This window comes from Pithys albifrons, chromosome 8 (assembly GCF_047495875.1).
Source record: "Pithys albifrons albifrons isolate INPA30051 chromosome 8, PitAlb_v1, whole genome shotgun sequence".
Taxonomy (NCBI): domain Eukaryota; kingdom Metazoa; phylum Chordata; class Aves; order Passeriformes; family Thamnophilidae; genus Pithys; species Pithys albifrons.
Window position 1 is genome coordinate 37,591,978 of NC_092465.1, and position 18,460 is coordinate 37,610,437.

General features: G+C 39.0%; 1 protein-coding gene across 2 annotated transcripts in view; it reads left to right on the forward strand.

The window, feature by feature from the left end:
• Positions 1-18,460, forward strand: part of SPAG16 (sperm associated antigen 16) — a 425,449-nt gene that overhangs the window by 11,142 nt on the left and 395,847 nt on the right. For both annotated transcript variants that reach the window (XM_071562395.1, XM_071562396.1), the window contains exons 5-8: positions 3,707-3,844; positions 9,701-9,808; positions 12,414-12,531; positions 14,021-14,090. In XM_071562395.1, the coding sequence (XP_071418496.1) occupies positions 3,707-3,844; positions 9,701-9,808; positions 12,414-12,531; positions 14,021-14,090 (434 nt within the window). The remainder of the gene's footprint in view (positions 1-3,706; positions 3,845-9,700; positions 9,809-12,413; positions 12,532-14,020; positions 14,091-18,460) is intronic.

Sequence of the window (18,460 nt, forward strand, 5' to 3'; positions counted from 1 at the left end):
TCCAGGCTTTCTAGATGGATTTGCAGGGATTTTATCTGTTGTTTCTGCAGAACTTTAAACATGCAGCTTTGTCTAAATGCACCACTTTCTTCATGTATGGATTCCCAGAGGATGTATGTTTTTAATATTGATCAAAAATGATGTGCAAGGAATTCTGCAAAGCTTGAGAGGAGAGCAGAATTCTTTCAGAGCAAAGGATGACACTTGCCAAAGTCCTGCTGAAGTACTCTGAGTTACAAGGTCTCTCTGAATCTGCAGGTTACCTTGGACAAATTCTGAAAAGTGGAAACACCTCTCTTTGAATTACCTTGTAGTCAGTCTTGAAACAGAAGTTCAGAGGTGTATTTTTTTAATAAGGTCTTTTGAAATTGTGTAATTTGAAAATTAGCAAAACTTTGGAACATTTTTTTCCCCTACAAAAGCCCTGAAAATTTAAATTTTCTTAGAAATATTCTCTGATGGGGAATTGTTGCTGTCATTTGCAAGGCTCTGGTCTTACTTGTGTGGAGCTCACCAATCAGGCATTGCCTTTGGAGTTAATGATGATCTGCTTTTTGATGGCATAACAATGGACTTAAATGATTCCTTGGAGGAGGAGCACCATAGTTCTGTATTCTTTTCCAACAAAAGACCTTATATGAATTGCATTAAGTTTGAAGTTCAACAGTTTTTATTCTAAAATATAATTAATACTGGACAGATATAAATAGTGACCTTTTTGTAAAGCTATGACTTTCTTTGGAGCACTTAGTCTGAATTTATATCAGTGGCAAAATTCAAATTGTTTTATGACAAAGTAAGTGCAGTTCTTAGCAGGCCTTGTAAATCCTTAGCTGAACATATATTTTTCTCTATAAGTAATATTTTTAATTTCAGTAGCTTTACAAATGAGTGCAGCATGTCAGTGTCTAATCTTGCTGTATAGAGACTTTCTGCATTAGTACCTTATTTCAAAATGTTTCATGTTGGTTTGAAATAGATAATTTACAATATTAATGAAAGTGAGAGCAGATCAGTGTACTCGGGCTCCTCATTATGTATTGGGATGACTCTCTCTCTCATGCTGTGGTGATCAAGTACTAATGGAATTTAAAATGAGAAATTAATTAATGTAGAGAAAAATTATCAAAAGGCTTGCTTTGAAATTATTGTCTGTCTGAGATCTAAAGGTCACTTAAATTGGACCAAATTATATGTATTTATTTTGGAGTTTGGGAAAACATTCTGTTATTCTATCCAGCTGTTTAAAGTGTGATTTGATTGTGTTTCATTTTAAACCAAACCCACTATTTTTCTATGAAGTAATGAATACTTTTATCACACTTGTAGGTTTTTTTTTCTTTACTTATGTAAGTTGTTTTGCACATAAACCTTCTTTCTTCCAGTTATAATTTAATGAACTTAAATAATTTTTGGAATACCTAATTTTCCATTAAATAAATGCTTTAGTTTTACTGTGCTCATTTCTTAGCCTTCTGTTGAAACTGTTGCTTGTCATCTATTTGGATGATAATTTTCAGTGGGAAGGTCTTGTAAAAACTAAAACTTGAGATTTTGATCCCTGAAAGCATCTTTGGGTGAGTTATCCCTTGGTAAAAGGTTATCCTGAGTTATATATCAGGTTATCACAGGGCCTCTCCATCCTGATTCCTTTGCACTCAAGTTTCTGAGAGCTACAATGCAATGTGTACAGTAATAGCATATTTCTAGTCAGTCTGCACTGGGCTTTGATCACATAATCATAGTTTGCCATCTGTTCCTTGGTTTCCAGATTATTGGTTAATTCCAAACAGCAATTCAAGAATAATAACTCAGTAGTTGTGAAAAGCTGAGTGCAATACCTGTGTGAGCATAAAACGAATTTAATTCCCACATGCAATGGAAAGAAGTGAGAACAGGAGCTGGTTGGCAGTTGGCTCAGTGTGGAGGAGCTCTGTAAGTTGCACAGGAGCAGGTTGATGAAAGACAGTGAGGTTTCACAATGCAGTTTGTTGTGTGGTTTTCCATTTCTGCTGCGTGCACAAAGGGTTCAGTTTCAGTGGTGCTGCCAAGGGCATGGTGAGTTTATTGCTATTAATGGTGTTTCATGAGATTGGCTCTCAGAGCCCTGAGCTCTGCTGGAGCCCACCTTCAGCAGTTACCCATGGCTGAGTCCTCGTGCAGAAATGTGATGGTTCTCATGAAGTGTAGTTAGGGCATTCAGTGGCCAGGTAAGGAGTGTGTAGAGTTGTGATCTTCTGCCATCAGAGGTGCCCTCAGGTGCAAGATTTCTGGTAGGAATTGTACCTGTGCAGCAGTCAATGTTTATTTGGACAAAAACCCCAACCAAGAGTCTTTCTTAGTATTAAAGCCTATTCCTACTCTAATTTACATTAAAAATGAAGTGATGATAGAATGGATTGTACTTTGGACATGTGCAGTTTAATCTTTCAAACACTTTTGATCTACTGGTGGTGAATGTGGCAGCTTAATTTGTAGGGATGAGCATTCCTAGAAATATCCACAGAATGCAGATAAGTAGCTGACTGGAGGAAGTCACTGGAACAGAATTAGTAATATCCCCTTAAGTTGTTAAGTAAAGGTTACTTTTCAAGTAAGAGTCCCTTATTCTAGAAATGCATTTTGTTTCTGTGGCATGATTATGATCAAGGAATACTGTGCTCATTGTCTTCAGCTGCTGCTGTCCAGGTGTGGGAGACAGCATTTAATATAACTTTTATTTCTCTTTACTGCTGTTCTTTTCCTACTTCCTTATCACTTGGAAACAAAATAATGCACAGATTGAATATATTTTGCACCTGTAAAGGCAAATAATGTCCATATTGCTCCCTGTATTGAGTTCCCAGCAGGGAAGGTGCTTGTGGGGTTACAGTGTTTGTCTGATTTAGGTGGGTGACAGCTCCATCCAGCCTGTGATGAGCTGCTGTCATGGCTGAGGCCTCACACCTCTGTCTGCACAGTGTTATTAGATTTTACCCATGTATGACCATAAGATGGATAGACCTAAAACAGGAGACTGAATGAGGAGGTTTCATTGCTGGGACTACAGAGATTCTGAGGTTGCCACCCAGCATTGCAGGCAGCACCAGAATCTCTTCTCAAAATCCAAGGTGGTCTGTACATGTGTTTAACTAAGCAGATTTCAGGCTTCTACATGATGGAATCATGTTCTCTCAGGGGCTGGTAAAATAGGTAAATATTGGTGAATATAATTAAATAAGGAGAGGAAAAATAAGTAAACAGGAAGGAATGAGGGAATTTCCCTAGATGAGCTCTGTATTCCATGTTCATGGATTCTGAGCTATCTGCTGCTTATTTGAGTCCAAAAAAAATCTTGCATGTCTTTGAGCACGTGACATAAAAAGGACTGAATATATACAAATGTTCTTTGAAAAAGAATATTTGCTTGTCTTTTATTTAAACTATTTAAAAGAAAGGAAGGAAGAGAACACTTGTTTACTTTTAAGTACCGTGTTATGTCTTGACAATTACGAACAATACACGTTTTAGGATGGAAAGCAGTAAAACAGAACAGTGTGGAGGGATAATACTGTTGTGAATTGTTAGTGAACATAGAAGGTAAATGCCTTGAGATGATAAATATCCTTGTGATGCTAGTTTAGGTAAATGGTAGCATGAGAAGGGAGACATCAGTGAAGTGAGAAAAGGGGAATATGGAATAAAATATCTGTTTCTCTTCTAATAGGTATGAACTCATCGAGAGAGGTGTGTTCACAGTCAATGATGCTGGATTGGTTCCAACTGTGTATACCCACAACCAGCAGCTGGAACTTGAGAACATGAGGTTGAAGAAAGATTTGGAAAACTACAGACTTGCTGTCAAGTATGTTATTTGGTCTTATTGAAACTTTTATATGTGGTAAACACAAACACTTGGTTAGAAATAGTAAATTCCTGTTTGTTATGCTGGCTGCATCTATTTTGACTTCTGGGTGGCATTTATAATTAAAGTTCAAGTTTCTCAGGGTTCTGTTAGAAATGTAAATCTTTATTTCTTTTATTTGTATTTACTGGTCCAAAAATAATTTTCAATATCCAGTAATAACAACAAATTACTGTGGAGAATCATGAGTGTCTAATAGGTAGAACTAAAAAGTAAATTATGTGTGTTTTGTACTACAGTACTATAAGTTACAGCTACCACAAACCTTCAGCAGAGGAAAAAAATCACTGTACACTTCTTCTTTTAATTGCAGTAAATCTATCACCCTGGCCCTCGTGGTAATGGGGTGTCAGTGTAAATTACCATCATTGATTATACTCATGTGTACATTGTAGTAGTTGGTTTTTATGTCAGTTGTACTCCAGTCAAGAGAGTTAAAATATTTACCCTGTGGAATGGAGAGATGTGATAACGAGTTCCATGTCACGTGGCCTTTTATGAAGAATGGTCCATCTGCACATGGATGTCCCTCAGACCTAATGATGACTCACTGCAGTGTTCCCAGTGCATGGTTTTGAAACATGGAGCTGGGAAAAAGTTCTCTGCATCTCTCTGGTTTTCCTCAAGGTTGCTCAAGCTACTAATTTTCACCTAGATTGTTCCTTTATATGAAAATAACTATTCAGTTCTTAAGTAATCATTGCTGCTGATAATGGTAATTAAATTATTTTCTGATTGTAATGATTAATTACATTTTAAATGAATGAATTAATTGGCCACAGTCAAGTAGTTAAGTAAACAGTGGCAATAATCAACTCAGATACTGTGTAGTCTAAATATAATGTTGCACTGGGAGGCAAACCATATAGAAAACATTTCTTACTGTTCTCTGCAGGTTATTTAGACAATAGGTATGTAAGGATTGTGTCTCTCATGAGGGGGGACAGTAAGAAGCAATAATGCATAGTTAAAGAAGGAAGTACAAAATGTGGCCCTCCTGAAATTTATTGTTGTCAGTAGTAATTTCAACAAGTTTATTGTCTTTTTTCCCTACCTTTTTTACATTTTTCTTCCCCCTACCCACCCCCTGCCATCTGTATGAAGCAGAACATTCTATAACAATATCATCTGAGTGGATTAAGTTTTTCTGGGTTTGTTGCATTGCTACATGATTGTTTAAGAACATAAAGCTCAAAATCATTTCACTGTGGTCTGAATGAGCTGGTTTTTCCCATTAGAATATCTCCATGCTCCATGGGGTGCCAGAAAACCTTTTACAGCAGATGTAGTTAAAAGGCTGAAAGATGATGTGATAATGTGCAACAGGAAGGAAGCAGGGAGGGAAAAGCCATGGCCTGTGTGTTGGGTCCCTGCAGGCAAGCTGTTAAATGGAAGTCCCAACACTTGGGTGAACTGAAATTGTGCCCTGCTTTTGCACACTCTGGTGTTTGATGAAATGCTCCAGTGGCAAAGGGATGGGTCGTGGCCCTGGTTTGTCACTCCAGGGAGGACACTGAGGCACAGGCCAGTTCTGTCTGACACACGTTTTGTTCAGTGACATTTACTGTTACACACTGCACTTATTCTGCATGTGCCTTGTTCAAATACTACTAAGACTAGTCCTCTTTTCTCCCCTCCTAAGGAGAGCTTTATTTTCATAGATTGTTGGCTAAAACTGCAGTGGAGTATGTGTAGGTGTGAAATTGGGTTTGTGCTTCTGGTAACTACTTCACTTTCCCCCCTTTTTATTTCAAGTAACTTACAGAGTTTCCATTGATAGTAACTTTAAAAGTCCAGCACTTGTGGCATTCATTTCACTTAAATGGCTTTGAATCATCTATGAATTAAACCAGTGCTGTTGCACTGTTGTTGAAGTGTGTGAGATTGAGCATTTTGCTGTGCATCCCATGAGTTGCCATGTTCCTTTATGTCTTTTGGATAAACCCAGGTCATAATACTGTTTACTGAGTCCATTCAGTGTCGTGTCTGTTAACAGCAATTTTTTCTTGTTCATACATTCAGTAAGTTAAGTCAATACCTTTGCTATGGTAAAGTAAATACTTCAACAGGAGGCAAAATTACCTGGAGGACATTTTGAGTTTCTCTTTGAGAGAGAATCACAGAGAAAACAAATGCTTAAGAGCACTAAGGAAATGCTGGTTTTTGACTGGTTAGAAACCAAGGATTTCTGAGCAAAAACATCCCATATTTTGCTCTGTAGATCAGTCAGAAAACATTGATTCAGAGCTACAGTGCTGTGAAGCTTTTAATTGCATTTGGTGTTTCTGAGCTTGGTACTCTTGACAACCATCTTAGAGAAAAGAGATGTTATTTGGGACTTAGGCAGTATGGGGGCCCAGGATAAATGACTGTAAACCAATTACCTCCTGATTTAATGTTGTTTAGCAATTGATGGAAGAGATTTAGTGTCTAGAAGGTAACTGTAATTGCATTTTGGGTATTTTAATATAGTATTTACATGATTGCATGCAAGCAGGTGGGCAAATAGAGTAGATTGCAGGCTGGTTACATTTCACTGTGGTGTTTCATTATTTAAAGAGAGAATTAGCCAGCTTTGCTTCCTGTGTACAGGAGACAGGATGTATTTTTTATAGCCTGTCCAATGCCTGAAGGCATCTTGAGATGTCTCTGCACACATTAAAAGAAATAAATATCAGCATAATTCTTTTACTCTGTAGCTACCTCTAGGTTTAGATGCACTGTAAATTTTTATTTAAATTAGTTCTAAAAATGACCACTGTGTGGTGAAAGGAAGCAAAACTAATGTCACTTTGCATTGCCATGTGGCCCTGGTTTAAGGTACCTTAAGTGTGCTCCCTTTGTTTGATCCTCAAGGCTGCAGCTGAGCCCTGGTTGATTGGTAAGGGGTGTTACCTGCTGCAGCATTTCTGTACTGCAAGTGTAGCTGTTCCTTCCAACAAGCAAGAAAAATTTGAAAATTACCCTGAAAATGGTTAAAGCCTGCCTATGTGATGATTTAAAATAGTTTGAATAATGTCTATTTTTGTGCTTTCCTATAGCAAGACCCTCTCTGTTGCCTGTTTATTTAGATGTGTAGTTAGACAAATGGTGTATCAGACTAATTGTGTTAATTGCAGGGACTGTGTGATATTTGTAAGCTCTTTAAGTGTTTAGGGACTTATTAGGCAGATGGAAGGAAAATTGTGTACAGCTTTTGCCTGAGATTTGTATGGGAGTTCACAACCTGAGATAGGAAGCAGCAGCATTTGCAGGTACCTTTCTGTGCTGATTTTTGGGAGCTCACTCACAAATATACATCCAGCTTACAGCCAAAGTAATGGTCACATTGTAAAGCAGTCCTGGAAGTCTTATTTATTATTACAGTTAGTGCCAACACCAGCAAGAAAATCCTCAGCTGATCTCCTGTTTCTGTGCCAAAATCTGACTATCCCTGCACACATTTCTCCACTTAGACCATGGAATACAGTGCACACTTCTTATGGTGTGCACCACATTTAAATGCATCTGTTTCATTATGTGATGCATTCAGGTGCCATGTAATCTGGGTAGAGTGAAAGTGTGAGAGTTTGTTTGCTGAAACTGTCTTTATTTCAATTAAAATGTTAGGGTTACAACTGGCAGCATCCTGGGAGCAGGGTGTGTAACTTGCCTTTGAAAACCTGCTCAGATTTATTGGGCCCTGTCTGCTTCTGCTGTTTTTATGGAAATACTTGCTGGAAAGAAGTTTAAATGGAGAGACCTGCAGGCTTTGACATATATCTCAAGTAAAAGAAATGGGTGTTCACTTTGCTGTGGCTGGTGCAACATCTTTTACTCTTGGAGAAAGCCACCTGCTGAGCTCTGAGGGGCAGGTTTTGTATTCCAGGCCTTTATGGCAAGTCAGATTTTGAGCACAGTGTTGTGATGGAGCTGTTTCACAGAACTGTCTGGAGACCACTGATTCATTTACCTCTCAACTGTTTGCTGCTCACAGGAGCTTGAGCAGAATCATTAATCTGTGCTTTGTGTCCCATACCAATATCCTGATTTCCTTGTTCACCATTCCTGGGGTGTGTGCTGTGTGTGCCCATGGCTCTGTCCTGGGTTGAGCTGGCAAAACACCAACTGTCCAGGACAGGGTGAAAAGGGTTCCTCCCCCCCAACCAGCCAAGGGAAGAGAGGAGGGAGAGAGGAAAGAAAACCCTCAAAGCAGGTTTATGCTGAAACTAACTACATGTATTTATACAGAGAAGAGAATATTAAGAGGAAACTACAATATAACACACACTTACACAAGTTATGCATATATATAACAAGGAATAACTCCCCACTCCCCAATTAATACAAAGCCCATTACTCTAATTTCATAAGCACTCCAAAAGACACTCAGCAAGAAAGAGAAAGTATAACAACAAAATGTTTCTACTTCCCTGAATGCAAACAAAATGCAAGCAGAGGCAACAGGATCAGGGCCCAGCATAGTAGAGGAGCTGCCAGATGTCCTCCTCTTAGTGCAGCCATGGTGGAACTGCCCAAGCCACTCCCACACACTGGATTTTACACCTTTGAGATGATGCAGTATGGTATGGAATACAATATTATTGGCTGGAAGGAGTCAGCTGTGAGCTGGCTCAGCCCAGCTTAAATCAGCTGACAATCCTAGGCCTAGCTGAACTTTAAAACCTAAGTTTAGGCCCACCTGGCTAAACCCATAACAGGCTCCTTTGAGGTTCTCTGCTTTGCTGTTCTCTTCAGGTCTCTGCTACAAGCAGAGAAATGTACATATACAAATATGATAGTTTTATAAGTAATAAACATAGCAGATGCATATACAGCACATATAAATTACTTGTACAATTAAACATAATGCACTGGTTATTATGGATGTTCTTTCTGGACCTGTGATTTTGGCCTACTCCCCTGTCATAGTGGTTTTTCTAGTTCTTGACTCCTGTTGCAGAGGAAATGAGCTTTATTTGTGCAAGAAGTAAATATCTAATTTCTGTGTAAGGTAATTTCAATCTTCCTTTGCAGTTAAACCATTCATCTACTAATCTTTCCTTCCAAATACATGTCAGCAAAGGCAAGGGTAAAATGAACTGAGTATTTTTTTCATGTTTATGAAACCATCTCTGGGTGTCCCATGGCTGTGTGCAGAATGTGCTTAGAGAATAACAGGTTATCAGTATGTTTACAATTAATTTTGAAATGGATTCCTTTTGCTCCTCTCTGTCACATCCAGGGAACACTTGGGGACAGGTTAGAAACATGATTGAAGAGAGCCTAAAACTTTTCTAGCCCAGTTTTTCCAGAAGACTCTCCAAGTGTATTTGCAAGGCAACAAAACAGGTCCTTCTGTGTATGTCCTTCCAGCACATACCAATGCTGGGCTCCAGCTGTGATGTAGACAAAAAAAAAATCAGTGTTTTCAGTATATTATGAGTATTTTCACTATATTTTAAGTAGAATTTTAAACAACAGTATTGTTTTCTTATCACCTGTAACTTGAATAGATACCTCCATAAGACTTCTTGTGCTTAAAGCTGACCTCAACTCTGAGATGTTTAATGCCAGAATCCTTATGGATTTTATCTGAAGGACTGAGGGAAGGGGAAGGATACCCATGGCTTTGTGCCTCAGGTGGCAGCAAAAAGACCTCAAAAGTACGTCTTGTCCTCAACAGGGTGTGCAGCCTAAAGCTTCCAACTTGGATACAGAAGGCATGTGCATGTCTGAAAAGTAATTCTGCAGGTATCCAGCATGCCTTGGTGCAATTAATAGGACATCTCTTGCATTTTCTGTTTTTACATCTAGTAAAACAAAAGAGGCTCTCATAAAAATGCAGAAAGAGCGAGACTTCCATCGAATGCATCACAAGCGAGTGGTCCAGGAGAAAAACAGGCTGATTAGTGACATGAAAAGGTAAAAAATTTAATTGCTATAGATTTAACATTAAAGGTAATGTCTTAAAATATTGCCTGGCAGTAAGATAACTCTGGAATTTGAAGTGCATTTGGTTAATGTCCTGGTAAATCTCAGCTCCATCTCAGTGTTCTGCCACACTGCTCAAAGAATTCTGAATTTTTTCTGTGGTGTGATGTGGCATTAATAAATATACAGTATTTCTAATAGCTGGGAATAGAAATGAGATTTTCTTTTACCCACATTTTTTGCCATAAATATGTAGTTATTTCTTTTGGGAACCTTTCCCATTTTAAGGGTTAACTGCTGTATCACACTGAATTCAGAACCTTTGCCTTCCTGCTTCCCAGAGCTGGCATTTTCTGTCCTCTTGGAACTTCCAGTGTGAAACTTGCTGTGTTGCTTTGCTTCAAAAAAGCCCAAACCAGTCCATTGCTACTGGGTTATAATAATTTAATTTTTAAATATGAACTGAATTTAGACTCTCTTCTTTGCACATATTTATGCCAGCACTTGTTTTAAAATAACACTGGAGAGTGGCTGAGATCTGCAACTCCAGGTAATTCACAGTTGATATTGTTGTCAGTCAGTTGATGTTGTTGTCAGTCAGTTGATGTTGTTGTCAGTCAGTTGATATTGTTGTCAATCAGTTGATATTGTTGTCAGTCAGTTGATGTTGTTGTCAGTCAGTTGATGTTGTTGTCAGTCAGTTGATATTGTTGTCAATCAGTTGATATTGTTGTCAGTCAGTTGATATTGTTGTCAGTCAGTTGATGTTGTTGTCAGTCAGTTGATATTGTTGTCAATCAGTTGATATTGTTGTCAGTCAGTTGATGTTGTTGTCAGTCAGTTGATGTTGTTGTCAGTCAGTTGATGTTGTTGTCAATCAGTTGATATTGTTGTCAGTCAGTTGATATTGTTGTTGATCAGTTGATATTGTTGTTGATCAGTTGATGTTGTGGATCAGTTGATATTGTTGTCAGTCAGTTGATATGGTTGTCGATCAGTTGACATTGCTGTCAGTCAGTTGACATTGTTGTCAGTCAGTTGATATTGTTGTCAGTCAGTTGACATTGTTGTCAGTCAGTTGATACTGTTGTCAGTCAGTTGTAGTGTTGTCGATCAGTTGATGTTGTTGTCAGTCAGTTGATGTTGTTGTCAGTCAGTTGATATTGTTGTCAATCAGTTGATATTGTTGTCAATCAGTTGATATTGTTGTCAGTCAGTTGATGTTGTTGTCAGTCAGTTGATGTTGTCAGTCAGTTGATGTTGTTGTCAGTCAGTTGATGTTGTTGTCAGTCAGTTGATGTTGTTGTCCATCAGTTGATATTGTTGTCAGTCAGTTGATATTGTTGTCAGTCAGTTGATATTGTTGTCAGTCAGTTGATGTTTTTGTCAGTCAGTTGATGTTTTTGTCAGTCAGTTGATATTGTTGTCGATCAGTTGATAGTGTTGTCAGTCAGTTGATAGTGTTGTCAGTCAGTTGATAGTGTTGTCAATCAGTTGATCTTGTTGTCAATCAGTTGATACTGTTGTCAGTCAGTTGATATTATTGTCAGTTGATATTGTTGTCAGTCAGTTGATATTGTTGTCCGTCAGCTGATATTGTTGTCCGTCAGTTGATATTGTTGTCAGTCAGTTGATGTTGTTGTCAGTCAGTTGATGTTGTTGTCAATCAGTTGATGTTGTTGTCAGTCAGTTGATGTTGTTGTCAGTCAGTTGATGTTGTTGTCAGTCAGTTTATATTGTTGTCCGTCAGTTGATACTGTTGTCAGTCAGTTGATACTGTTGTCAGTCAGTTGACATTGTTGTCGGTCAGTTGACATTGTTGTCGGTCAGTTGACATTGTTGTCAGTCAGTTGATAGTGTTGTCAGTCAGTTGATAGTGTTGTCAGTCAGTTGATAGTGTTGTCAGTCAGTTGATGTTGTTGTCAGTCAGTTGATACTGTTGTCAGTCAGTGCATGCATTGGCAGCTCTGTGCTCTGCATGTTCAGCCTCGCAGTGCTTCATGCTAATGCAAGAGAGCACTGATTTGTCCTCTCTGACTCAGCTTCTTGCAGAATGCAGTGGGTTTGGAGCTGTTGGTGTCACATGTTTCTCTTGAGAGATTATATATCTGAGTCTTGGTTGATCTGAGGAATTAGAGTGGTTAAACATTCTCAGGGTAATGTGCAGTGAAGAAAGAAATACTGATCATATTCTGACTGTTTTGTCTAGATGAGGATCTTATTTGATAGTCAGATAACAGCTGTAATTCTCTTTCTTCCACTGAAATATCATCCATCTGCAAGAAAACAAATTAGCAGAAATTAATGTGCAGTATGTATATGAAGGATTAAAAATAGGTCAAATGAGATGGATTGTTTTAAGATACAGCCAAACAAGCTGTGAATCCTCCTATTGATCTGATTTAGTTTTGTTGTTGATTTTTTTCTCTTGCAGTATTGCAGTTGGGTGGTTACACACTAAATAGCTTTGCTGTCTCCTCCATGTTGACCTTTTTGCACTTCTACTCTTTTATTTGGAGAGGGGAGAAATTATGCAGACACAAATCTCTGCTTTAACTCATCTGTGAGGAATCACTTTTCCTCCTCTTGTTCCCAGACTGAAGGCACATTATGCATCCTATGAACCAGTTCTGAAGCAACTGACTGCAAAATATGAGGCTACACTGAAGCAGAAAATGTTAACCAGCTTGGAGAGGGACAGAGCAGTTGGGCAGGTAAAACTGTGGTGAGCACCACTTGCAGGGCTCCAAGGAATGGTTTGGTTTTACTTCAGTAAATACACAGGGTATTTCTGATAAAGCATCACACTTATGCAATAGTTTGAGGCAGAGTGTTTTGTGAATTTCATGGTATTTGGTGAAATGTTAACACTGAATGTATGTGAAACTTAGTGCCACACAGTCATTTTTCTGCATGTCAGCCCTGTGCAGACCCTGTTACACTTTAGTGTAGAGCTTAAGGGAAGGTGTGATGTCCACACAGGTTCACATGCTTTCATCTATGCCTTTGGAAATAGCTTTTTAATCTTTCTTTATTACTGTTTATAATTTAATTTTTTCCAAAATTTATCCAGGTATGACCTACTGGTTTAGAAAAAAGTACATTAAGATATCAGAGACAGTTTTGGTTTGGTTTTTTTTTTGTTTGTTTTTTTTTTGTTTTGTTTTTTTTGTTTTGTTTTGTTTGGGTTTTTTTTGTTTTGTTTTTTTGTTTTTTGTTTTGTTTTTTTTTTTTGTCTTGAGTGGAATATTAGAGTGATATTTTATTCCTATAATCTTATTGGGTTTTTTTTGTCTTGAGTGGAATATTAGAGTGGTATTTTATTCCTGTAATCTTATCTGATGTATAGGTTTTTCTATGACATATTTTGCCCTTTGGGCAGGAAGTAGTATAAGCACAGATAGGATGGATGAAAACCAGAAAATTATCTTGCATATGTTTAACTAATATGTTGTTTGTGCAAGAAAAGAAGAAAAAAAGGAAGAAAAAAGCTTACCAAGGTGCACTTCAACAGTAGCATCCATTATGTGTGGGTAACATGAAAGGAATTCACCTCTCTCTTCTGCCATCTCTCATTTCCTCCTTTCCTCTGCCTCCAGTTTTTCTCAGGTCACCTGAGGGTTTACTTTTAAAGCACAGAGGATTATATGTTTGAAATTTCAATATGTAAAAGCAAATACCTCATAGAAAATGGAAGTTTACTGTCCCTATAGAGTTATGCTGAATCAGGAGAACAAAACATTGTTCCAATGCTGTGAACTTTCAGGGACGTGTGTAAGGCCTCTCCAGATATGAACTGGACTCATTCCAGAGCAGTTACTGGTTTGTAACATAACCCCATGTTCTGTGACATTTGTTGTGACCAAGCTGTATGTCATGGAGTGCCAATAAATTAGAGATTTAAAGTGACAGCAGGGGCTAAAAGTGGCTGGTACAGTCAGAGCCCTGATATTCTGTGTGTCTGTTTTGTTCTAATAGAGCTGTAACAGTGTTTTGAGAGATCTGGGGTGGTGGTATTTTATTGCATTGTTTCACTGGGTCTTTCCAAAATCTTGAATTAGGAGTAATTTTCAGAACTTAGAGACAATAGTCAAAATGATAAATGAAATTTAAGTGTGCAGGCATAAATGGTGTTGTGAACAGATACCTCAAAAGCAATGTTTTCATATTACCTCCTCTTGTTCTTTTGCTTTTTAAAATTAGGTTATAAGTTTGCAGGCTGCATTAGAAGATTTAGAGTCTGGAAGTGCTAAGCAGAATTCTGAGGCAAAAGGTAAAATATTCCCATCACCAGGCTCAGACTGGTCATGGTGTTTTTGTTGCTGTGATGGTTTTCACAATCTGGTGTAACAGTAAATCAAAAATCCTTGTTTGTAAACGTTTTATCAGCTGACCTGGTGTCAGAGCAGCAGCTTCATCATGTGAATGTTTTATTCTGAAATGTGCTCACTAAGGAGAGTGGGAGTGCCAAGGGCAATGTGGAGTGTGTGACTTGGAAAGGACTTGGTTTTAGAAAGCTATTTGGTATCTCTTTGTTATTGCACTGACTGACACCCTCTTTTTCTTTTTTTTGGGTGTGTGTGTGTGTGTGTTCTTTCTCCTCTGTCTCTTCAGAAGGTTTATATGTTGGTCCAGAAACATTTGGAAATCCTGATGTTATGAAATCCAGACTCTTGCTTTAGCATGCCTCATTTTTACAGAAGGTTGCTAAGGTGATATGATACCTGCTGGAATAATATCTTTATCTGTATGTTACTGCACTATTTCCCTGTGTAAATGTTACATTGCTTTTTCTAACTCCATCAGAAGAACCTTAGCACTTCTCTTTCCCTGGGTAAATGTAGCCCATGCTATCCTATTCTTTGACAGCATCACTCCCACTAGTAATTTGGAACCTACTTTCCAATTGCAGCTACATTTGATAGTAAGATAAGTCTCAAAGAAACCAGGTTTCTTAAATTCTCCTGAAAATAAATGAGATGATGAAAAGGGTAAATGGTGAGCTCTGGCCTCTGACAACAGAGTATTCACCTGCTGCAGTCATGAGCAGGACTCCCATCAGAGACTGCTGTGTGTTTGAAATGAGAGAACCCTACAAATAATATGCAATTTCCACGTGAAACTTTTGTTCCAACTGGGCTATTTTTAATACCTGTTTTATGTGCTTTTTGGGTTTTTTCCCTCCCCCAGTGTGTTAAGGCACTGGTAGTAAACTCCAGGTTAAAAGTCACTGAGTGACCCCAGCCTTTGACAATCAAACTTCATTAGTTCCCACGTTCATGGAGTTACTTCCATTGTTTAAAATTTCTGTATCAATGACAAGGCTGAGAAAAAGAGTAAAAGAACAGTAGCCCCATAAACTTGTTTGATTTCTTTTTGCATTTGTAGCTGGGTGAAGAGGCTAACAAGCATTTCCTTGACTCTTAACAGGCTAACAAGCATTTCCTTGACTGCTGACATACACTCTGGCTTGAGGATATGTAGTGTGGGTTCTTCCCCAGGCCTGTGTCTTGCAGCCTGGATGCCCCATCTGTCTCCTTTTCAAACTAAACATCCTTTCATTTGTTATTGGATTCTAAAATCTACTCTCTGGCTGTTGACTTTTGTTTATTCTCCAAAAATCTTAAGGGCACTTTATAACACAAAAAGTGACAAGCGGGGGAGCCACTTGATAAATAATTATATAAAAAGCCCCTTGTCACTCACTCTTCAACATAAATAAAGCTCATCAGCCACCCACATGCTTGTACAAGTCTTAGTTTGCTTCATATCTTGGGTGTCATAAATTAATCAGTATCTCAGTTCATTTCTTTTCAGTGCTTTGTCCTCTAATACTACATAATTTTTTATTGCACTCTGTAGGTCGTACTGGTATCTCTGTGGGTGATACTGTCTCATTCAAGTACTTTCTGCTGCCTCTTGAAAGATGGTCATGTTCTGTTGCCTCTTGATTTTTATTATTCCTGAGACAGCATAAGTGCAATCTTGAGACACAAGCAGTGCCTGGCTACTGGAGAAATGTTTGTGTCATTTTTCTCTAACTTTGTTAGTTTGGCAGGAACTGGTGCTGCTGGAGTTGCAAGTCTGTGCTGTCAGGAGCCCAGCAGCTGCCTCGTGTGGTTGCTGTCTCTGCTGGGCTGCCTTTGGTGCATTGGTGTGTTCTGGTCAGAAGGCAGTGCAGGCTCAGAGTGCCAGGTGCTCACTGGCCAGGCTGAGATGCCCCTCCTGGCAGGGGTCTGCTCTCACTGCAGAGCAGAGTTTGGGGCAGGGGAAGGGCTCTGCCTGGCAGCAGGGACTGCCCTGCACTGCTCCAGGGGCTGTGTCTGTCCTACAGCCTGGCAGGGCTGCACAACACCTGGAATGCTGGCTCTGGCTGAAGGGCACTGAGAGTGGCTGTGATTAGTTTGGGATCTGCTGAACTGGGAGGTTCTGCACATCCAGTCCTAGAAAGCTGGAGAGGGACTTTTTCCAAGGATGTGTAGTGACAGGACAGGGGGGAATGGCTTCAAACTGAGAGAGAGTAGCTTTAAATTAGTTATTAGGAAGAAATTCCTCCCTGTGAGGATGATGAGGCACTGGAACAGGGTGCCCAGGGAAGCTGTGGCTGCCCCATCCCTGGAGGTGTCCAAGGCCAGGCTGGATGGGGCTTGGAGCCACCTGGGCTGGTGGAAGGTGTCCCTGCCCATGGCAAGGGGTGGAACAAGATGAGCTTTAAGGTTCTTTCCAGCTCAAACCATTCTGTGACTGTGGGTTTGATTTTTCAGTTGGGGTTATTGTTTTCTTTTGAGTGAGTCATATAGTGCACACTAAAGAACAAAAGGAAGCTTCTTAATATTCACCATGAGTTTGCATTGTAAATTTGTGTCTGGCAGCTAGGTAGAAAAAATTAACAGTACTTAATGTTAAATTTAGTTCAACTATTCTGGGCTTTATTACTCAGGCATTTGATGCAGGAGCTTTCAGACTGCTGCATTTCAAGCAATTGAAGAGGATAGGACAGCATGCAGTTTATTTCCTAGGGGTTTTTTGCCATCCCACTGTCAGGCTGCTGTTTAGCTTTCCACAGAAATCCTTCAAGAGAAAACTGGAGGTAATTGTTAAGACACCTAAAGAAACTGGAGTTTTATTTCCTAATTCTTGCCTTGCTTGTTTCAAGTTGATATGAAGAAGATGTAGTAGTGGAAGAGGAACTAGTTAACAGCTCTGGTTAGGACTGTCATCTCATGGACTGGTTCTCTCCTATGGTTACTCAGAAATCAGCTCTGAAAGACAAGTTGTATTTCGAGTTCAAATTACTTTTCAAAAAGTAACATTTGAATGTTTTTTTGTAAGAAGATTTGATTAAACACTGTTCTTGTTTTAAATCTGGTCCTTGCTGATGTGATAGCAAGATCATACATAGAGGAATCTAATTACCAAAAAGAAAGAGCTGTTATTTCATTAGGTTATTGGTGTATATTAACAGAGCACTCACACTGTTACTTAGGAATCAAAACACAGTGTTAAGTGGTGCTCTGAGAAAAGGCAACTTTTTCCTGCAGGAATTAAGCAGTGTTGATTGTGGGTTGCTTATAAACTTCAGAGAATGCTGCTGCAACAGCTGGTTCTAAAAAGATGTTACAAAGCTGCTACTTGCTCAGTACTCTTCTTGTATTTCCTAAAAGCAACAGCTGCTTATTTATTACCCAATTATATTCAAAAGTTGAACTCAATGAGTTTCTTTGCTCATGGTTGAATTAACTCATTGCTAAGACTGTTAACTGTGCTTTTCCATTCCTTGATCTGATGCAATTGCAATTAGAAGGTCATGCAAGAAGAAATTTAAAATGCACCAGTTGAAGTACTTGAGCCTGTTTGTCCCCACTCTGTGTACAACAGCACCAGAATAAAAATCTGTAAGCACAAGCTGTTGGCATCTTAGTCTAGCAGTTCTTTTATTTTTTTAATAATAATGATGGACTTTTAAAGCTCTTCAACTGTCATAACTCTCTTGGTTTATAAATATGTGCATTTCAAAAGCATCACCAAACCAAATACTCCATGAGCAACCTGTTAGTAGATAGCAGTTACTAAGTGAGTAGAAAGTGTTTGATATATAAACCAATTTTGCTGCACACCATTCCTCAGAGAAAGTTATTATTTGGAGTCTCTGTGGCAGTAGCATTAACTTTTAAAGCAGTGACAATACAGATGTTCTGTTAATTTAGGCACAGTTCTTGCCATGAATTCTCAGGCTGGGTAACAGGAAGGTTTTGTGTGTGCTTGATCTGCTTTTTTTGCCCCAAGAGTGGAGGGAGTGGGATTTTTTTTCTACTTTTTAAATCAGCAAGTTTGCATTTTGGTGTCAAGGTCTTAATAAAACCATTTAACCTGGAGAAGAGGAGGCTCAGAGGTGACCTCAGCACTGTCTGGAACTGCCTGAAGGGAAGTTCTGGCCAGGTGGAGGTTGGTCTCTTCTCCCAGGCACTCAGCAATAGGACAAGGGGGGCACGATGGGCTCAAACTCTGCCAGGGGAAATTGAAGTTGGAGAGCAGAAAGAAATTCTTTGTAGAGAGAGTGCTCAGGCATTGGAATGGGCTGCCCAGAGAGGGGGTGGATTCCCCATCCCTGGAGGTTTTTCAGCTGAGCTTGGCCGTGGCACT